Source organism: Lethenteron reissneri, chromosome 7, assembly GCF_015708825.2.
Source record: "Lethenteron reissneri isolate LAM-NWPU_2019-01 chromosome 7, ASM1570882v1, whole genome shotgun sequence".
NCBI classification, from domain to species: domain Eukaryota; kingdom Metazoa; phylum Chordata; class Hyperoartia; order Petromyzontiformes; family Petromyzontidae; genus Lethenteron; species Lethenteron reissneri.
The window spans coordinates 10,424,495-10,444,416 of NC_083785.1; the positions used below are offsets into that span (position 1 = coordinate 10,424,495).

At 46.5% G+C, this 19,922-nt stretch overlaps 1 protein-coding gene across 3 annotated transcripts in view; it reads left to right on the plus strand.

The window, feature by feature from the left end:
• The window catches only part of LOC133357508 (calcitonin gene-related peptide type 1 receptor-like), a 151,093-nt gene that overhangs the window by 62,106 nt on the left and 69,065 nt on the right, over positions 1–19,922 (plus strand). For all 3 annotated transcript variants that reach the window (XM_061575476.1, XM_061575484.1, XM_061575493.1), the window contains exons 2-3: positions 10,219–10,305; positions 17,010–17,187. In XM_061575476.1, the coding sequence (XP_061431460.1) occupies positions 10,258–10,305; positions 17,010–17,187 (226 nt within the window). In that variant the 5' untranslated portion in view covers positions 10,219–10,257. The remainder of the gene's footprint in view (positions 1–10,218; positions 10,306–17,009; positions 17,188–19,922) is intronic.

Genomic DNA, 19,922 nt, shown 5'->3' on the forward strand with positions numbered 1-19,922 from the left:
ATCCCCGCAAGAAAAAGTGGCAGGGTGTGATGATGTCTGGGGATCTTGGGGGCCAAGAGTGTAGCGCCAAGTCTTGGGGTCCCGTGCGACCTATCCAACGTTGAGGCAGTGTGTCTTGCGAATGACTGCGGCTAGGGGCTGTCTGTGCGCTAGGAGAGGCATCTTGCGGTAATCATTTGAAACTCTATGTCCCGCCCTTTCAAGTGGTAAGAGTTTCATTCATGATCGGTTCGTGGTTGCAGAGATATAGCGATCTCAAATCGGGTCCTTCGTTTTAAAACACCCTGTATTAGAGAGATCCAGTGAGCTATAAAGCTTTTTTACAAAGATGTTCAGTAGGGGCGGGTCAGAGCGTCACAACAACAAACAGTACAATACACGACAGAAGTGGAAATTATAGTAAAGGTAAACAAATCACTTTAAAAAATGTGCAAATAAAACTGAACAATGGGACACATTTAACAATACTATAATAATAATAACCTCTAATTTTATAAAGCGTCTTCCTGTATTGAAGTGTCTCAAACCAGCTAGAGCGTAAAACAAATAAAACTAGTCGAGAAAAAATCGAAGCGAAATAGGAAGTTGATCATTTCCCATCGCTCTCTTTCTCACGTTTAAACCGGCGGACCTCTTGGATTTGCGAACTATTTAATTGAACTATTTTTTAATTTTCCCAGGTAAGGCCCACGGAGCTATATCGCTCTTTTTTCAGAATCGACCTGGCCACAAATGATCGCCCAATGAAGTGGCTTATCACGTGGACATTTATAGCAACCAAATAGTCTTGAGTGCATGTTTCTAAATGTGGAGGGGAAAAAAACCGAAGGACCCGGAGAAAAATCCACGCAACCATGGGGAGAACATGTAAACTCAAAATACAGGCGTCAGGGCTGGGATCGAACCCACGACTTCCCGCATACCAGGCGAGGTAGTTAACATCTCGCCACCGCGATGCAAGGCGGTGGCATCCTCTCCCGATGACACCACCCGCCTGTCCGCCTCTGTCCACCTAGTGGTGCACAGTATTCCTTTCTTATCCGCGAGGGAATATCTATAAAAAGATGTTCCGGAGATGCTCGTGAATAGCACATTTCGTGAGTGATGGTATCACAGACATACATTATTGAATACAGGCTGATTACCCTATAGAGGGGCTCTCTAGAGCTGCCTCGAGTGGAGGCTCTTTTGCCAAAAGCATTGTGAGTAAGTAATTGCAGGGCTGGGCCTTTGCCTTCACGTGACATCATCGTGGCCGTGATCGAGCTGGCTGGCGGATGAAGTTTTGCCAAAGTGAAAGTGCCGTAACACCTTTTTGGGTTTCTGCCAAATGTTTTTTTTTTCACGATAGGATATAAAATGTCACGATATGACACATTGTGACATCAGTTTCCGTTCATTCATTAATTGTATTTCACATGTTATCGTGTTCCCTTTTGTGCTTTTATCTACTTAAAGTTTTCTTCAAAGTAATGCAACAGCAGTTAATTCTCCCGAAGCCTGCCATCCAATAATCTAATAATACATTTTGACTTAAAACTTTTGTGACTGCAGGAATTCATATTCTTTGGTTCTTTCGGTAAAGTCACGTAGATTAAAAAAAAAACTCACGACGTTTCGATCACAACACTAGCGGTTGTCATCAGGCGGAGAGAAACGGGGGGGGGGGGTAATCCTCTAAATGCAACTGTTTATAAACGTTTAAAATGGGCGTAGCCCAAGTGTCAGAAGGAGTGGGGGGACAATAACTCGTCCAATCAGGCTGCTCCGTGGCTCTTGTCCCCCACTCCTCCTGACACTTGGGCCACGCCCATTTTAAACCTTTATGAACAGTTGCATTTAGAGGCTTACCCCCCTTTTCTCTCCGTCTGATGACCGCTTGTGTTGCGATCGAAACGTCGTGGGTTTTTATTTAAATCTACGTGACTTTACCGAAAGAACCAAAGAAAATGTAATCATAATTTTACAAAATAATGCTTATAACTCACAGGCTGTCAGAGAATTATGTTGTCATGATGACATCAACCATTATGCTCATATGGAAAACAAAATCTCGACAAGCTTATTCTTAATGGTTAACTATGTGTTTTTAGATACTTGATTATTTTCCTATTGTGAATGGTAATTGTATAACTTCAGAAATATTTGTCCTGAAATGTTCACAATTTTGAGTTCATTCACTAAAAGTAAAATGAGCAATGATAACCACAACTTCGGGGTGGAGTCGGTGGCGGCAGTGTTGAGCACACTTTTCCCACGCTCCGGGTCACCTGAGTTCGAATCCCGGTCATTGGTAACACAAGTCACGAGTGATTTATATCTGCAACCGGTTCCAACGCCCTCTCCGGCCCGTTCACCCTCTTCATCTACCCACCCTGACCAGGACGGTGACGTACGGTCAAGACAGCAACCGTGACGGTCGGTAGCTTTGCGGAGGCCTTCATCCGGCAGAAGATTGGCAAAATGGCTGTGAATTAATTTCATATTGTGCACTTCAGTGGGCGGATCACCGTTCGAAGTGAACTGCGACCCTCAAAGGAATGGTGCCGGCCCCCCCCGTGGTCACCCCACCCTACCCCACCCCGACGTGATCCATGGATCAAACAAATCACTCGAAACGGCCAGTGTATGGCAACCAAAAGCAGTCGATGCGAATTCTGCAAGAGGATACACGTTTGGCGCAACGGTCCTTCGCTGACTCTGCACGATGAATTAATTAATCTCACATTTCCAATTTAAATGGAATGATATTCAGTAAAACAGACGTTACGATTGTCATCCACCTCGTATCGTGTGATACATCGTCGTATCGGCATGTTACGACAACCCTAGAAATGCTCCCCCTGCCCCCCCCCCCCGCCAAGTGGATTTTCTGTTTTTTTTTATACAGCCGACATGGATGGACCGGCAAGTACGGTCATGTCAGGAGAGGCACGGAGTGTCCTTCTAATTCATGGGCTCGGAGCCTGCGAACCCGCCGACCTCCAAATAAGTAACAAAATTAACCCGTGGGATCGGATGGGACAGAAAATCATTGCAAAGGGGGGGGGGGGGGATTTAAAAAAAAATAATTTTGGACATTAAAAAAATTAAATAGCATTATTGCATTTTGCAGCCCACGGTATGCTAATATCTCCGCATCTACAGAGCTCGGACATACATAAATGGCATGTAATTACTCTGCTTGCGAGCATAATGGATTCGATAAGTGATCTCGTGCTGCGAGGCTGTCGGGACAAGACAGCGCTATAAACATTTGCTTCTGATTGCGACTGAACGGATTGCTGCCGTGGTGTAATGGTTATCGCGCTGGACTTGCAAATCCGAAGCTTCAATCTCCCGGCACAGCGGGTGAAACAATCTACAGATATTTCTTAAGTCGCCCGCCTCTGTCCGCCTAGCAGTGCGAATGGGTGATGCAACGAGACTACTGGCGGCGCGGCAGCCAAAGGGGTGGGACGCATCCGGAGAGAACGTCCACCGATGAGACAGAGCGGTTCGACTGATGATCGTTGTAAACCGGTTCATGTACACCATAAGGCCCCCTTACATTCACCGCAACGTTTTAACAACAAGAAAGAAGCGTGTTCTTGTATCGCATGACGAGCTGGGATTTCTTGCATTGAACTTCTTGCCGCTCCGTCGTACGTAGCCAGCCGCGCTCGTCAGATGTGCCGGGGGTGGAGAGGACAACGAAACTGAAAACAAAAATCAGTTTTCGCCGAGTGAATTCTGTTGGCGGCGCACCTTTCGGCGCCGCGGCGGACTAAAGAATTTGAATGTCACATTGTTTCGGTCCACTTTTGCAAAATAAATATTGCATCTCAGTGGGCGTTTTCCTGCTGGTTTAAAAATAAAGTCTCGATAAATACAAAAAATGGGCTTGCTCAACAAGTCAAGGGCCCCAGAACCAATAAACAAGTTCCACATGTCAAGATGGAGGTGATCCGGAGGAGCGGTCAGAGCGAGCCGCGCGACTAACCCGGCGAGCCGAGTTCCATTCCCAACAGGATAAGTGGCTTATCTTGTTGAAATGTATAGCGGCCAAATACTCGATACGCATGTTTCCACATGTGGAGGGAAAAACCGGAGGACGCGGAGAAAATTCCACGCGACCACGGGGAGAGAGACATGGCAACTCCAAATTGACAGCAGGCGTCGGGGTCAGGATCAAACCCACGACCTCCTGTATACCAGGCTAGGTAGTTAACATCTTGCCACGGTGGTGCCCTCCAAATTAACGTACAGCGTTGTGGGATGCTGTTGGCATGAATCACGCTATATAAAGTGAAATTGTTGTGAAGGAGAGCCGACACAAGGTTGCAGGGCGTTCGTCTTTAATTGCTTCCCCCAGTCCACACTCGTCCCCAGCCTTCTCTGCCTGTTTTCCCGCCAGCTCTTCTCCTTTTCTCGTCAGTTCTCCCCATTTTCCCGCCAGTCCTCCATCTTTTCCCACCAATTTCGCCCCTTTACCACTAGCTATCCCTCTTTTCCCACCAATTTACCCCTTTTCCCACCAGTTATCCATTGTTACGTCAGTTTTCTCCTTTTCCCGCCAAACCCCCCCCCCGCCCACTCATGGTTCGCCATTAGTCAGTACCCCCTTTTCCGCCATCTCTTTCCCATTTAGTTATCAATTTTCCCGCCAGTTCTCAATCTTTTCCCACAAATTTCCCCCTTTCCCATTAGTTATCCCTCCTTTCCCGCCAGTTTCCCCCCTTTCCCCACTGGTTATCCATTTCCCCACCAGTTCTCCCTCTTTTCCCGCCAGTTCTCCCTCTTCTATCTCCTCGCCTGCTCCTCCCCTTTGCACTGTCCCCCTCCTTTTGGTGGGATTCCTTCCCCTGACATCCCTGACAGTATTAACATTAGATACAGTACACATCAGACTCTTCGGGTACAGAGGTGTAGGTGGATATGTGAAGAGGTCGCATAAGCAAATATATATAATCACAATACTGGACCAAAAAAAAAATTAAGCACAAACCGCTTTGCACGTGGGGGCACATGCTTCGCCGATCTCGAGAAGTCAGGTGAATGTACGCGAGATGAATAGCGCATTGCTGCACATGAAATGGTCGGTGTTTTGCGTGAAACACCTACCGAAAAATGTTAGTTTCACCATGCGCAAATACTGCAAAGCTGCGCGTTGGTGGTGAAAGGGGTCTGCGTAGGAACGTATTCCCTTGCGAGTGACGAATGCAAGTTTCGTAAAAACGTGGCGCAAGCCGTCACAGTTTCGCTGGATTGGTCTCAATTAAAATGTGGTTTAAATTGTTGAGGGGGGAGCCCCTGTTCTCAATCAATGTCGTTGTGGAATTGACCAACACGACCGCAGCTCACAGCGTACCGGACCAGGTGGACTGCATTTCGTTTGGTCACTTTGGAAAAGAAAGAAAGAAAAAAACCCACAGGGAGATGGATTGAGGTAATTTTTAGACCATTTTTGTCTTTGATGAGTTTGTTTGTGTTATAAATTCCACTTATCTTCAAAGGACGAACGCAACTATGCGCATTAGATGTGCTGATTCACGTGTGTTTTATGTCCGTAATCTGGAGCGGCAATTAGCAATTACCCCATCGCTGATTATTTTGTTTGCATGCCCGTAAAATATGTGCAATTAATAAAAATTCCACCGCTAATCAGCACAAATATCTATTAATGCTCTTTAATAAATGCATAAATGGAAGCGCACTTTTTAAACTCATGACGTTGCCCCTTGTCTGCCTTCATCATAATGTTGTTGGTTGAGTGCACGTATTTCTGAACAATGTTTTTGTTTTAAAGTATACTTTTAGATAAGGGGCCGTCCATAAATGACGTCACGCACCTGGGGGGGGGGGGTCAGACATTTGTTCTACTTAATTAAATAAATATACTTTTTTAATAAATGTTTTCTCCTACAACATCAGAGTGCAGCGCCACATTAAATACGCACCAGGTTTGTCGGGGAGACAGCGTCTCAGACGCCGTCTCCCCGACAGACCTGTTCTTCACCTGAGGACGGCTGCTTGCGTTGTGGCCGAAACGTCGTGAGAATTATTTTATTATGTTTTATTTTTTAATATTTTATTACTTCCCTTCTACGTGACTTTACCGAAAGAACCAAGAAGATTATTTTATTCTGCAAGGACATTTTTTGATTAAAAAAAATAATGTCGCTAAGACTTTCTGAACATTCACAGCGAACGGAGGGAGCAACGGTGTTTACGAGCGATCACGTGCGCGTTGTGGATCTCGCAAAGAGTCTGACATTGACAGTGGTGCAACTTGGCCGCACTGATAAAAGCGTCGGGAACAGCGTGAATGCTGTTATTGTTGTTGATACTGTGCTGTTTCCCTTTGACGCCGACAAAAAACGAAATGCGTTTCTCTTGGCTCGGGCTGAGTTCGTGGTAATCTGTAGATGCGCGAGTGAACAAAACAAATCGCTTTCATATTCGCGCACCCCGTATACGTATCGGTACAAAAAAATAAATTAACTACAAAGTAAACTACTTTTTATTTGAACAGCTAAGGCCCACGGAGCAATAGAGCTCTTTTTTTCAGATGCAACCTGGACTCAGTATGATAGCTCAACGTAGTGGCTCATCATGTGGAAATGTATAGCAACCGAATACTCTAAACGCGTCTTGATTCTAAATGTCAAGTTTGGTACCGTACAACGTCGCATTTTCAACTCGCCGGGTGGACAGAAGGTATAGGCGTACGTGTGAAAAGGACAGATATGTGAACAGCTGAGAGTAAAATGACAATTACACCACTGTACACAAAGAGGTTACTAATTTTGATTTAAAGCTTTCGTGACTGCAGGGATTCATATTATTGGTTCTTTCGGTAAAGTTTACGTGACTTTACCGAAAGAATCAATAATGAAAAGGTTACTGGCAAAAATAAGGGCAATCTGCTTTTAAATCACGGGAGAAATGCTCGACTGTGATTTCGTTCTGAGCTGTTAAAAGTTGAATTAAAATGCGTCTCCCTCTGTGTGTGTGTGAAAACGCCGTAATTGTGAACTATCTATAGACTGCGGCAGTTTTACTCCGTGTTAAAATACCGCACTGGGCGTGGGCAGTTAATTGGTTGGGGTGGATATCACGGGACGGGATACGCAACGTTGAACTGCATTTGGATGATATAATTAATGCGAGTCGCAACGCTATCCCAACACGAGGCGAATACAAGCAGAATTCCGTTCTGTGTCTCCCATTGTAAATGTAATTATTTTTGTAGCTCATCAGTCTGTTGGGAATTCCGGACCGATATTAACGAGCAGCATTGCTCAAGCAACCTCTGGACCCGTTCCGACCCTCTGGGTCTCATCAGCAGAGTCGAGGCTTGCGGTAGCAATTTGGATTTGCGGAGCGCGTAAATGAAATCGCGTGTCAAAGACGCTGTAACAAAAAAATATTTGGGTCGCACCAACTTCTTCCGGAATGAACGTACGTGCAAACTCCTTGTCCGGATATTTACACAATAAGTAGGTAATCAGCAGTCATTTTGTTCCAATAAAAAAACTGCCTTTTTTTTTGCCCCATTATGTCTCTGCAAAGAAACAGATGGGGAAGGTGTCTCACCAACGCTGAGTCATGAGTATTAATTCAAGCCAGTGCTGTTCTATTTTAGAATTTATAAATATTAAGAGATGTTTTGTTCTTCGTGTAAATTAATCGTTTTTTTTCAAGCAGCCCTGACTCCCAGTTAGTTTTTTTTTCATTCCAAATTCACATTTTAATGAAGAATTTCCTCTGGGTAAAAAAGAAAAATAGCGGTGGCGTGAGGTTTAAAGACATTCAACTGTGACCCTGGCGACCCGAGTTCAATTGCTGACCACGTCTCGCATCAGTTGGCGAGCGACATCTGAACCGGCTCTGGGTCCCCCCCCCCTTCACCAACGTGCACTGACCAGAATGGGTCAAGTATGGTCAGACAACCCCCTACCATGACCAACATGCCGCGAGGAAGCATTCTAATGTCTGTCAATGAACATTGTTGTTGCATGATGAAATATCCCACCAAAAGTTTACTCGCAATAAAAACAATAATTACCGAGCGAAGCAAAATTACAGTCGTGACATCCTTTAAAGGGCCATTTCGCGAAACATCACCGCATTTAAATGCATGTATATTTTAGCGTATATTGTTGACTGATGAATGCGTTGAGCAGTTGCTAAACGTGCCCCCTGCTGCACCGCTGGCAAAAGCAGTACCACAAAACAAAACATTTTAAGGTGCAGGGGTTCATCTTCTTGGTTCTTTCGGTAAAGTCACGTCGAATTGACAGACCTGTTCTCCACCTGAGGACGGCTGCTTGCGTTGTGGCCGAAACGTCGTGAGAATTATTTTATTATGTTTTATTTTTATTATTTTATTATTTCAATTCTACGTGACTTTACCGAAAGAACCAAGAAGATGAGTCCCTGCAGTCACGAAAGCTTTAAATCGAAAGGTGCAGGGGTTGTTCCTGCCCATCAAGCCATGTGGATCACACCTGATGCATGAGTAACACTATACACTGTGCTTTTTTATTTGACCAGGTAAGGCCCACTGAACTCTGTGGCTTTTTTCAGAAGCGACCTGGCCACAAATGATAGCTCAACAAAGCGGCTTATCACGTGGAAATTCGAAACGGCCAAATGCAGGACTCTGAACGCAAGTTGATTCTAAATGCGGGGGGGGGGGGGGGGAACCAGAGGACTCGGCAGAAAAATCAACGCGACCGCCTCGAGAGAGAGAGAGAGACGCGTCAACTCCATTTCCTAAAGACGACTCACGCTGTCCGGGGGGAACTTGGAACCTCGTGCGACGGGACGTCTCGTCGTACCTCGCATTTGCTTGCTGCCGGCGGGATGGCGGAACGTTCAATTCCGCGTTCGACGATTGCCCTTTGAGCGGCTCTCCAAACTCCAGCCAGCCCTCGTTAATGTTGCTGTTTCCAACACGACGGCGGAAGAAGACTACGTTTTATAATCTTCTTGCGTCGTGCGACACGGCGGGCATGCCGCACGACCCCTGACCCACGGTGGCATCACCCCTGAGCCACTGGCAGAATGGACACGTGATCACATCATGAGATAGCCATCGAACAAAGACAGGCACCACATCACGTGGTTTCAGATGCGCCTTCTGTTGCTCGCCATCGAACAAAGATGGGCAATGCATCGCGTGCTTTTCAGATGTGCTTCTGTGGCCGTCTGGAACGTTCTCAATATTAGGAAGACACTGGAGATTTGCACTCTAAATCATCTATTCAGAACGTATTTTTTTCGAACTGCTTTTTATTTTTAGTTTGTTGTCCTTCCCCCGCACCTCAGATTAACACGGTTGGCTACGTACGGTGCGAAAGAAGTTCAACGTACATGCATGAGATCCTTGCTTCGTCACATCCGCTATTTATAATGATGGTGCACCTATTATTCTGTCCGAGTTTACGTGCCACTGAGCAATCGAAGGGAGGCTTATGTAACGACGCTGACAGTGTCCCATCGATCACGATACTTGCACGTTTTGAGACATGAATGCGTGTGCCGTCATGGGGAGTTTTGGGTTTGTTGCCACTCAGGTCCGGTCGTGACAAATTGAGATGTTAGTTTTCGGTTTTATGAAAGCGGCCAACAAAAGGTTGCATCGCGTTTTACAACAAATTCGTTAGAATTGCCGTATTCTCCAGGTTATAAGATGCAGTTTCATTTGCCTGTCTTTCATGGCAAAATGTCAGGGTGCGTCTTGCATAATTTGTTCGGCGTCTGTGTATTGACCGGATTTTTATAACTTTAGTGATACCCGGCACACGTTTGGGATGCGCATTACCTTCTGGAATTTCTTATAATCTGGAGAACGCTCTATCAATTATTTACAGCCCTTCATCGATCCGTTGCTGAATGAGGGGCTACCCACGCTGTATCCTTTGTAGGGGTTTGTCAACCCATACTTCATACTGGGCAGCGTGGGTTTGGCGAAGGTAGCGGAGATCAGTCCCGGCTCAGATATCACTCGCCAACGATGTCAGTCGTGGCCGAGAATGGAAGTGAGGTCTCCTACGTGTTCACAGCGCAGGGCACGAACCATTGACCTCCCTCTAAAAAATGTTGTGATTCGGAACTAACACGTTGACTTGACTATTGTGTTTGTTGATTTTTGCGCTGTCAGCGTTGCATTTGGCTGATTTTATTGTTATTTTTTTCTGACGAAGAATGTTATGTCTCTGGTCTGTGCAGGCTGATCTAGACCCGTAAACATCCAGCAAAAACCTCATCATGGAACACAGACTCGCCTTCCTCAATTTCATCATACTCATCAGCAAGGTATGGTCCACATTTCATTTCTTACGAGCGTGACTGAGTGGTTTACCAGAGTGACCTAAGTACATTTTTCATCGGTAGTATTTTGGATCTTTCGGTAAAGAACCAAAGAGTATGGATCCTTGCAGTCACGAAAACTTCAAATCTAGAAAAGTTTTTTGGAGTAAACAATTTTTTTTTAATTTCCAACTGCGCTCTCGGCATCGTGTCATGAGATCGAGTTTAGTTTATTTATTTTTTCTCACCCGTGGTAGTTGTGCCCATTGGGTCAAAGGGTTGTTTTGTTCAAGGGGAGACGCTTCCCCCAAATGGGACAGCGGTGGACAGGGGGGAGAATGCAACATTGAAAACCAGAAAATATAACGGCGGACAATTTGAAAAGGAAAATCCATCGCGGCAGCAGCAGGCACCTTAAAACTTAAAACAGCTCAAGCCTTGCCGTGTCGATCTCTGGGGGCTTTTTGCTTGTGGAATGTTCGGCTCCCCCACACCCCCCCCCCCCTTCTTGTTCTGTAATCGGTGCTGTGTACCGGGCAAACCGTTGAGTTGAGCTAAAATACAAACAATTTCTACAGCCAGAAGAAGAATCTATTCGGAAAGCCTCAGAGATGTGCTGCACCTCAGGTGGCAAGTGGCCTTGTTGTCATGCACACAGGAGGCATCCCGTTCAACTCATCTTATATGAGAAATGTTGAATCGCAGTCAAAGCGAAACGTCGTACTCAAATTGTACGCGTGGATTTACTCTCCAACTCACCAATGGATTAAAGAACTAACAAATTGGCACGTTTCGTTTACATGACAAACCTTACTTACATTTATACTCACGCCATCTAACCCAAAAACCTCTATTATGAATAATATCGGTCGTGAAAGCCTACGTGTTAAACACATTATTTTAAATATCAGAGAAAACTAATATCTTTAATTAAAATTTACGTCGGTTTTTTTGTACGTTTAAACAGTTGGTTAGTAGGACTGAGACCATCGCCTCACTGCAAATGGAGAGCCCAGATTATTCACAGATGGCTGAAAAAAATTGGCTTCAAACTCGGGGTATCAGCGACGCTGGCTCGGGTGTTATTAGAACTCAGAGCGACCCGGCCACACTGCTACTGATATGAATTCTGATCGTGTTTCGGAATGGCGAACAAAGTTGAAACGAGGGACAATCGCAGTTGGGACCCCTACTCTCATAACTAGAACAATCCTAAAAGCCACAGTCTTAGGAATTGGTCCCCTCAAATATGAATCCACACCAGAGGTGATTTGGTTTCACAAACAGGGAAGGGTTCTGTCTAAAGTTATCTATTGCTTTAATTATCGTGCTGATCACTTCGATGTATATGTCAATATTAACTAATAAGGAAATATTTTTTCTCACGTAGAGTATAACGCTAAATTAAAACAAAAAGCAATCAAAGCAGGGTCATATTTACTCGTATATCAGTTTAACACGCAGGCTTTCGTGACCAATATCATCCATAATGTACTGTACTCAGATTGTAAATGTTGTGGCTTGGTTCTCCAACACACCGGTGTACTGTACTGGTGGCGGGTTTAACGACACATTTATTTTACGCGATCTAACCCAAAAAAACCGATATTATTGATTACTTGTGTATATTGCCAAACACACACATACCGGTCGGGACTATTTACAAAAGCAAAAACAGTAATGGAAAAGCAAAAAAAAAGAAAATGGCGCCCATGCCGTCGGCTTCAACTTTGTAATTCCTCGTTGCGATGAATCCCAGTCTGCTGTCCAACCGCGTTTATTAAAACCACAAATAAGAGCGACAAACGGGGGACTCCTTCGGGGAGTGGAGGTGCGGCAGTTTCTCACGTCCGTATCGTCACGCATCCGTTTTTTTCTTAATGAACGCAGGTAAACATGTGTGTGTGTGTGCGTGTTATCGACCCGGGTTCGATTCCCGCTCACGGCCAACACCAGTGACGATTATCTGAACCGGTCCCGGGCCTCCCCTAGGTCGACTCAGCCTCAAATAGGTACCTGGTGCGGTGTGTAAATATTGCCACTAGGGAGACAAAGGCGGTCGGGCGTGGTGCTGGCCACCCCACCCCCTCGTAAACCGTTCCGGCCTTCATAGGTGCTCGCTAACAGCACTTGCCCCTACAGTCTGTTAAGGCTATACGGGGGATCTTTGTGTTATCGACCAAGGTTTGATTCCCGCTCACGGCCAACACCAGTGACGATTATCTGAACCGGTCCCGGGCCTCCTCTAGGTCGACTCAGCCTCAAATGAGTACCTGGTGCGGTGTGTAAATATTGCCACTGGGGAGACAAAGGCGGTCGGGTGTGGTGCTGACCACCCACCCCCTCGTGTACCGTTCCGGCCTTCATAGGTGCTCGCTAACAGCACTTGTCCCTACAGTCTGTTAAGGCTATACGGGGGATCTTTGTCTTTGTTAAGGGTCTTTTAAATTATTGAAAAGAAATCTCATTAATACAGAGGAAGGTGCTAATTTGGACGCAAGTTGCACGTTTGGCTTTGTTTAGGAATGCCCAACGTTGCTCGGCATCGCGCTCCGACGTATGGCCGTGATTATTGTGTCGTCTTTATCGTTGTTGTTGTTGTCGTTGTTGTCAACTCTGTGGTTGTTATCCTTGTTGTTGTTATTGTTGTCGTTGTTGCTGTTGTTTTTGTTGTCACGGTTTGTTGATAATTTTGACGAGCGATGCCCTGTGTTCCTGAGTCTACTAGAGGCAAGGGTAGCGCAGCCGACAAGCGTAATTCTCAGTGGAATTGTAAACGAACAAAAACAAAGTTTGACCATAAATATAGGAAACCCTGAACCGAGTTCTGCTTAGAAATGCGTTTACCCATAATGCTCCACAGTAACGTGTGATGAGTTTATATACAATTTCGATTTTATATATGTGCACTTTTTTATTTTTAAGACGATGTTAATGACCAATGTGTTGAGTGTATTTTTTATTTTAAAAAATGTAGCCGTACACAATATTGCGTTGTATTTTAAAGTGGAATACTCTCGCCAACAACAGGCATTTGTTGAACAAAACCTGACTGCTGCTGATGAGACTCAGAAGGTCAAAACCATGCCCAAATGCTGCTGGATAATGTGGGTCTGGATAAACAAGAGTTCTGCTTGCATGTGTCTTTAATAAAACTTCTGTCCAGCTTATAAGCGTATCGCGAGTTTAAATTACTTAAAGCCGCCTCCACCCACCCATGCCGCCCCACGTCAGATAATTTTGCATGGGAGTTTTTGCCACTAGCCCCATACGCGTACGCATGCCGCCGCCTTACCAAGCAGACATACGTAATCTTACCACGGACACGTTATATTACCACATACACACATAATCTTAACACGGACAAACGTAATCTTACCACGGATACAAATAATCTTACTCCAGACACGTAATCGTACCACAAACACACACACAATCTTACCACAGACACACACAATCTTATCACAGACACACACAATAATACCACAAACACACACAATCTTACCACAAACTTACTTAATCTTACCACAGACACACACAATATTACCACAGACACACACAATATTACCACAGACACACAATCTTACCACAGAGACACACACAATCTTACCACAAATACACAATCTTACCACAACCACACACAATCTTACCACAGACACACAATCTTGCTACAGACCCACATACAATATTACCACAGACACACAATCTTACCACAGACACACACAATCTTGCCACAGACACACACACAATCTTACCACAGACACACACACAATCGTACCACAGACACACACAATCTTGCCACAGACACACACAATCTTACCACAGACACACACAATCTTACCACATACACACACAATCTTGCCACAGACACACATACAATATTGCCACAGACACACACAATCTTACCACACACACACAATCGTACCACTCATCGTAACCGTGACACCAAATTGACCGAATAGGGAATTATCGTCCCGGGCGGCCGTCTCTCCATTAAACTCATATATTCCATCAAGGTCCTGAAGATCTTCCGATCTCCAACTGCTCAGCACTCCCCGGTCTACAGGTTGCGCTCTTTTGGTGATCAGGCTTTTGTTAGCGTGGCACCCAAGCCGTGGAACGCCTTGCCACTTGAAATCAGGGCAATCGGAGTCAGTAGATGAACACCAGATTGAATTGAATTAAATGATGACGTCACCCTGATGCTGCTCTATTTAAGACCGGAAGCAACAGGAGAGCTTCACCATTCTTGCCCGATGAAGCTGATTGTAATTATCAGCGAAACGTCGGACTACTCAAATTTTAAAATGCTGTTGATTCTCTCTTCAGCACACCGGTGGGCTAAAGAAGTCAATTAATTTGTCCTTTGAAAAACGTGACACATTTTTTACTGTTTGGCCGTGTCGGGTGGTGGAGGGTTACGAAACATTTATAAATAACGCGATCAGACCCAAAAACCTTTATTATGAATACTATTGGTCGCGAAAGCCTGCTACGTGTTAAATAGATGTATTTAAGTCTGCTTTGAAAACCCATCTCTTTAAAGTGGCCTTCCCTCTATAGTTCGGCCGGTTGCCCTGGTTCTGTCTTTTTTTGCTTCCTGCTTTTCGTGCATTGCGCATTGGGATCCTAGGATGGAATGCCGCATGACACATTTTAATTATTATTCATAGACGTCAATGAAAGCTACAGGCAGACGGACACCTGGCCGAGAGGTAGTGGCGGAGACGTGAACGGCGACAGTCTAAATGCCGTGATAGCTCTGCTCACTCGTATGTGTGTGTGCGTGGGGGGTTATGTTTTTGTTAACTTACAGATTCGAATCTTTATGTCAATCGGTGCTGCCCTCTTACAAGGGTCACAGCTGGGGGAAGGGGAGGGTCAGGGGACGGGGGGAGGGGAATGGAAAAGAAGTGAAAGTGGTTTCACGATGAGCACGGCATCGTGATTCTCTCCCATTCGGAGCGGCTCTGAGCCATTGGTGGAAATTCCATGTTCCATTAACTCACTTACCAACCGACTCACTCATCCACCAACTCACTTACTGACCGACTCACTCATCCACCAACTCACTTACCAACCGACTCACTCATCCACGCACCCACTCACTCACCGATCGACTCACTCATCCACTCCCTCACTTACCAACCGACTCACTCATCCACCAACTCACTTACCAACTGACTCACTCATCCACCAACTCACTTACTGACCGACTCACTCATCCACCAACTCACTCGCTGACCGACCCACTCATCCACCCACTCACTTACTGACCGACTCACTCATCCACCAACTCACTCGCTGACCGACCCACTCATCCACCCACTCACTTACTGACCGACTCACTCATCCACCAACTCACTCGCTGACCGACCCACTCATCCACCCACTCACTTACTGACCGACTCACTCATCCACCAACTCACTCGCTGACCCACCCACTCATCCACCCACTCACTTACTGACCGACTCACTCATCCACCAACTCACTCGCTGACCCACCCACTCATCCACCCACTCACTTACTGACCGACTCACTCATCCACTACAGGTGAATCACTTCCCTTTCCGCGTCTTCCCTCGCACTGCTCGACTTTGGAGTTGCCTCCCACCGCTGTCTCTTAACTATCGCACCTTTAAGAGTGCTGGCTATCGCTGGCCACTCGGTGCCCTGGGCCTCTGGGCCTGTGCTCGGCAACCATGGTGTAATACATTCAAGATACTGCCGAGCATTAAACACAGTGCTTGCGACACCGCAGATCCTCATATCAGCTGTGCTTACGAGCGTGACAGATGCCCTCTTCGGATGCACAAGCCCACACTTAGGATGTGTCCGTGAAAGCAATTTGCATGTCCACACCTGAGCATTCATCCGCCAGCTCTAATGCGCGCGAAACTCCACTATACGGCGGCAAGTTCATACATTCTCACGTGCGCCCGAAGGCGCTGTGTTGTTCAGCAATCTTCCATTCTTGTACCCAGCGTCGGCACGGGATGTCATCTCACCTCGGCAAAAATTCGGCACCAAAATGTTCTCCCGTTTGGTCCCGGTGACGCCCCTTGACGTGACTGCACGTGCCTCCGACTGTCTCCCCTCTCGGCCTTTTCCGACCCTGTACGTCACACCACCACTGCTGCCACCATCACCAAGGACAAAAAACATCCCTCGTGTAGCCTTAATAAACTGTCGGGACAAGAGCTGTTAGTGAGCATCTATGAAGGCCGGCACGGCACACGAGCGGGGTGGGTGGCCAGCACCACGGCCGGCCGTCTATGTCTCCTTAAGTGGCGATGTTTACACACACCACCAGTTACTCATTTGAGGCTGAGTGGACCGAAGGAAGGGCTCAGGATCAGGTTCAGATAATTATCTGAACCGGTGACGATTATAATCGTCGCTGGTTTTGGCCGTGAGTGGGAATCAGACTGGGGTTGCCGAATTCGTTTGTGTTTAGTTTGTTGTCCTTCCCCCACACTTCCGATTATCACGGTTGGCTACGTACCGTGCTAAAGAAGTTAAACGTACATACATCTGAATCGGTCCTGCACCAACATACTTACACGCATAACACAGCGCGCTAACCGTTACGCTACCGCTCCCCCCACCATCACCACCACCATCACCACCACCACCACATCTACCTGCCCCATCCTCACCCGTGCTTTATTTCTGCTCAACCTGCCGGGATTGCACGCGAACGACGCAGTGGCCACCGGGCTCGGATGCCCTGAACGGGAGCCGGCTGGCGACGTCGCCGGCGGTGCCGGAGGAGGAGACGGAGGCGGCGATGGCGAGGGTGCCCGTGGGCGAGGAGCAGTACATCGTGAAGGCGCAGTACGAGTGCTACATGAAGATCCTGCGTGACCCTCCCTACAACGGCAGCGGTGAGCGACGTGGGGTTGTTTTTTTGTTGAACTTTTTTTTGGAGGTGCGTGTGTGCGTGGTAGTGCTACGCTGCGCTCAGAACCTGGCGAGCCGAGTTCGACTCCCGCTCACGGCCAACATCGGTGACGATTATCTGAACCGGTCCTGGGCCTCCCCCTAGTTCGACTCAACCTCAAATGAGTGCATGGTGCTGTGCGTAAAAATATCGCCGCTGGGGAGACAAAGGCGGCCGGGCGTGGTGCCTGGCCACCTACCCCCTCGTGTGCCGTGCCGGCCTTCATTTGTGCTCGCTAACAGCACTTGCCCCAACAGTCTGTTAAGGCTATATGGGGGATATTTGTCTTTGTCTATATATAAGCTCAGTATCCCCTCGCGAACTTGCTCTCCGAGATTTTTGGCCATCCGCAAGTCGCATCTGGAACTCTACACGACTGCATCGCGAGAGAGAGAGAGAGACAAAGTGATGAGCGAGAAAGCGTATTTACATGTTATTGTTAAGGTTATTCATTCAGGTTTTCGTCGGCCAAATATCATTCTCCGCGAAATTTGATATTCACGAATAACGAAGGGAAACGCTGTTATCTCGATGGATGCTGCCTCGGTTGTAATGGAATAGAGGAAACTCGCTGGATTTGCATCACGGGAGGTCGGTGAAACAAAAGGAACGTTGATTTCAAGTCCCCCACCCAGCCCACGCACCTCTCTCCGCATCTCGGCAGTGTCTAAATGGGCAACACTGGGATTTAAAGTCGATTGGCAGGTCGCGTGGTGGTGGGGGGTATATTGTGGGCGCTACCACCTCTTCCAAGACGCTTGCCCGGCGCCGTGGAAGAGTAGGCCTCTTGGAGGGGGCTCTCAAGAGCTCCCTCGAGTGGAGGCTCATTTGCAGAGCTGACCCAGCCACTAAGCGACCCTTGCAATTGCAAAGGGCCCCATGGCCAGCAGAGGGCCCCCTAGAGTCACTGCTAGCTAGTGGGTGAAAAAAATCATACATCAAAGGGGCCTCCAACCAAATTTTGCTTAGGGCCCCCAAAGGTCGAGGGCCGGTTCTGGTCATTTGAGGAAACTAGAGTATACAGGGGCGCCACGGTGGCGAGATGTTAACTGGCTCGCCTGGTGTATACAGGAGGTCGTGGGTTCGATCCCGACCGTGACGCCTGCTGCATGTGTTCTCTCTCTCACTCTCCCTGTATTTTTCTCCGGATCCTCCGGTTTTTCCCTCCACAATTAGAAACATGCGCTTAGAGTGTTTGGCTGCTATACATTTCCACGTGATGAAACGACACTTCGTTGAGCTTACTCATTGGTTCTTTCGGTAAAGTCACGTAGAAATAAAATAAAATAAAAAATAGAATACCACGTTTCGATTTCAACACAAGTAACCGTCATCAGGTATGAATGAATGAGAAAACAAACCTAGTAAACTTAGATATGTAATGCAATGCAACACAGAAAGTCGGCTAACACAACAGTTAACACTTTACCTGGTTGATTACGTTCTTCCAAAGATTGCTAAATTTGAAGTTAAGTGTGAGAGAGAGACAAACACAGACACGGAGAGAGACACATACACAGAGAGAGAGAGAGAGAGAAACACAGAGAGAGACACATATGGGGGAGAGACACATAGAGAGACACACAGAGAGAGACACACACAGAGACACACAGAGAGAGACACACACAGAGGCACACAGAGACACAGAGACACAGAGAGAGAGACACACAGAGAGAGACAAACACAGAGAGAGAGAGACACACACATGGGGGAGAGACATAGAGAGACACACAAGCAGACAGAGACACACAGAGAGAGACACACAGAGAGAGACACACACAGAGACACACAGAGAGAGACACACACAGAGACACAGAGACATACACAGAGACACACAGAGAAACAATGACTCTGTGACGAGGCATTATATATATGGAGAGAGGGGGGGGCAGAGAAATTAGCATGTCGTTGAGCTTATCATTTGTGGCCAGGTCGCTTCCGACAAAACGCTATAAAGCTTAGTGGGCCTTACCTGGTAACATGAATGTAGTTTAGGTTTAGTTTAGTTTACATGGTGAAGCTGGGGTTGCCAACCAGTCTTGGATCTTCACGGAATTGTCTTCTTGTTGAGGAAGCTGCTGTCCCGGGAAATCCGTATTCTTCACGAGACATTAAAAGTCCGGATAATTGTCACTTGCGAAATACACGTAATAATCATAATAATAACATTAATACACCATTCTAGACGATGCATTACCATGTCGCTCTTTCCTATTCCGGATCTGTGAGATCATTTTGCTTCCTCCCGTGATATGTCCCTGTTTTCAGTACCTCGGAGGTGGCAACCCTAAGCCAAACCCCCCCACACGTACAACAATGAAAGCAAACACTCACACATTTGTAACAGTCATAACACTACTCTTTGGTTTGTTCGGTAAAGTCACGTAGGTAACACCTGATGAAGGAAGCTCGTGTTGCCTCCGAAACGTCGTGATTTATTTAGTTGTTTTCATTTATTTTATTGTATTGATTGTTTTACCTACGTGACTTTACCGAAAAAAACAAAGAGTATGATTCCTTGCAGTCACGAAAGCTTCAAATCTAGAAGTCATCACACTAATTTCCATACGTCCAGCTGCATTCGACATAACGCAGTATAAAAAATACACACCGTGCAACATTCGTTGTTCATCAACAACGTTATGCCTGTCACGAGGACACTCGTAAAGGAACTTAATA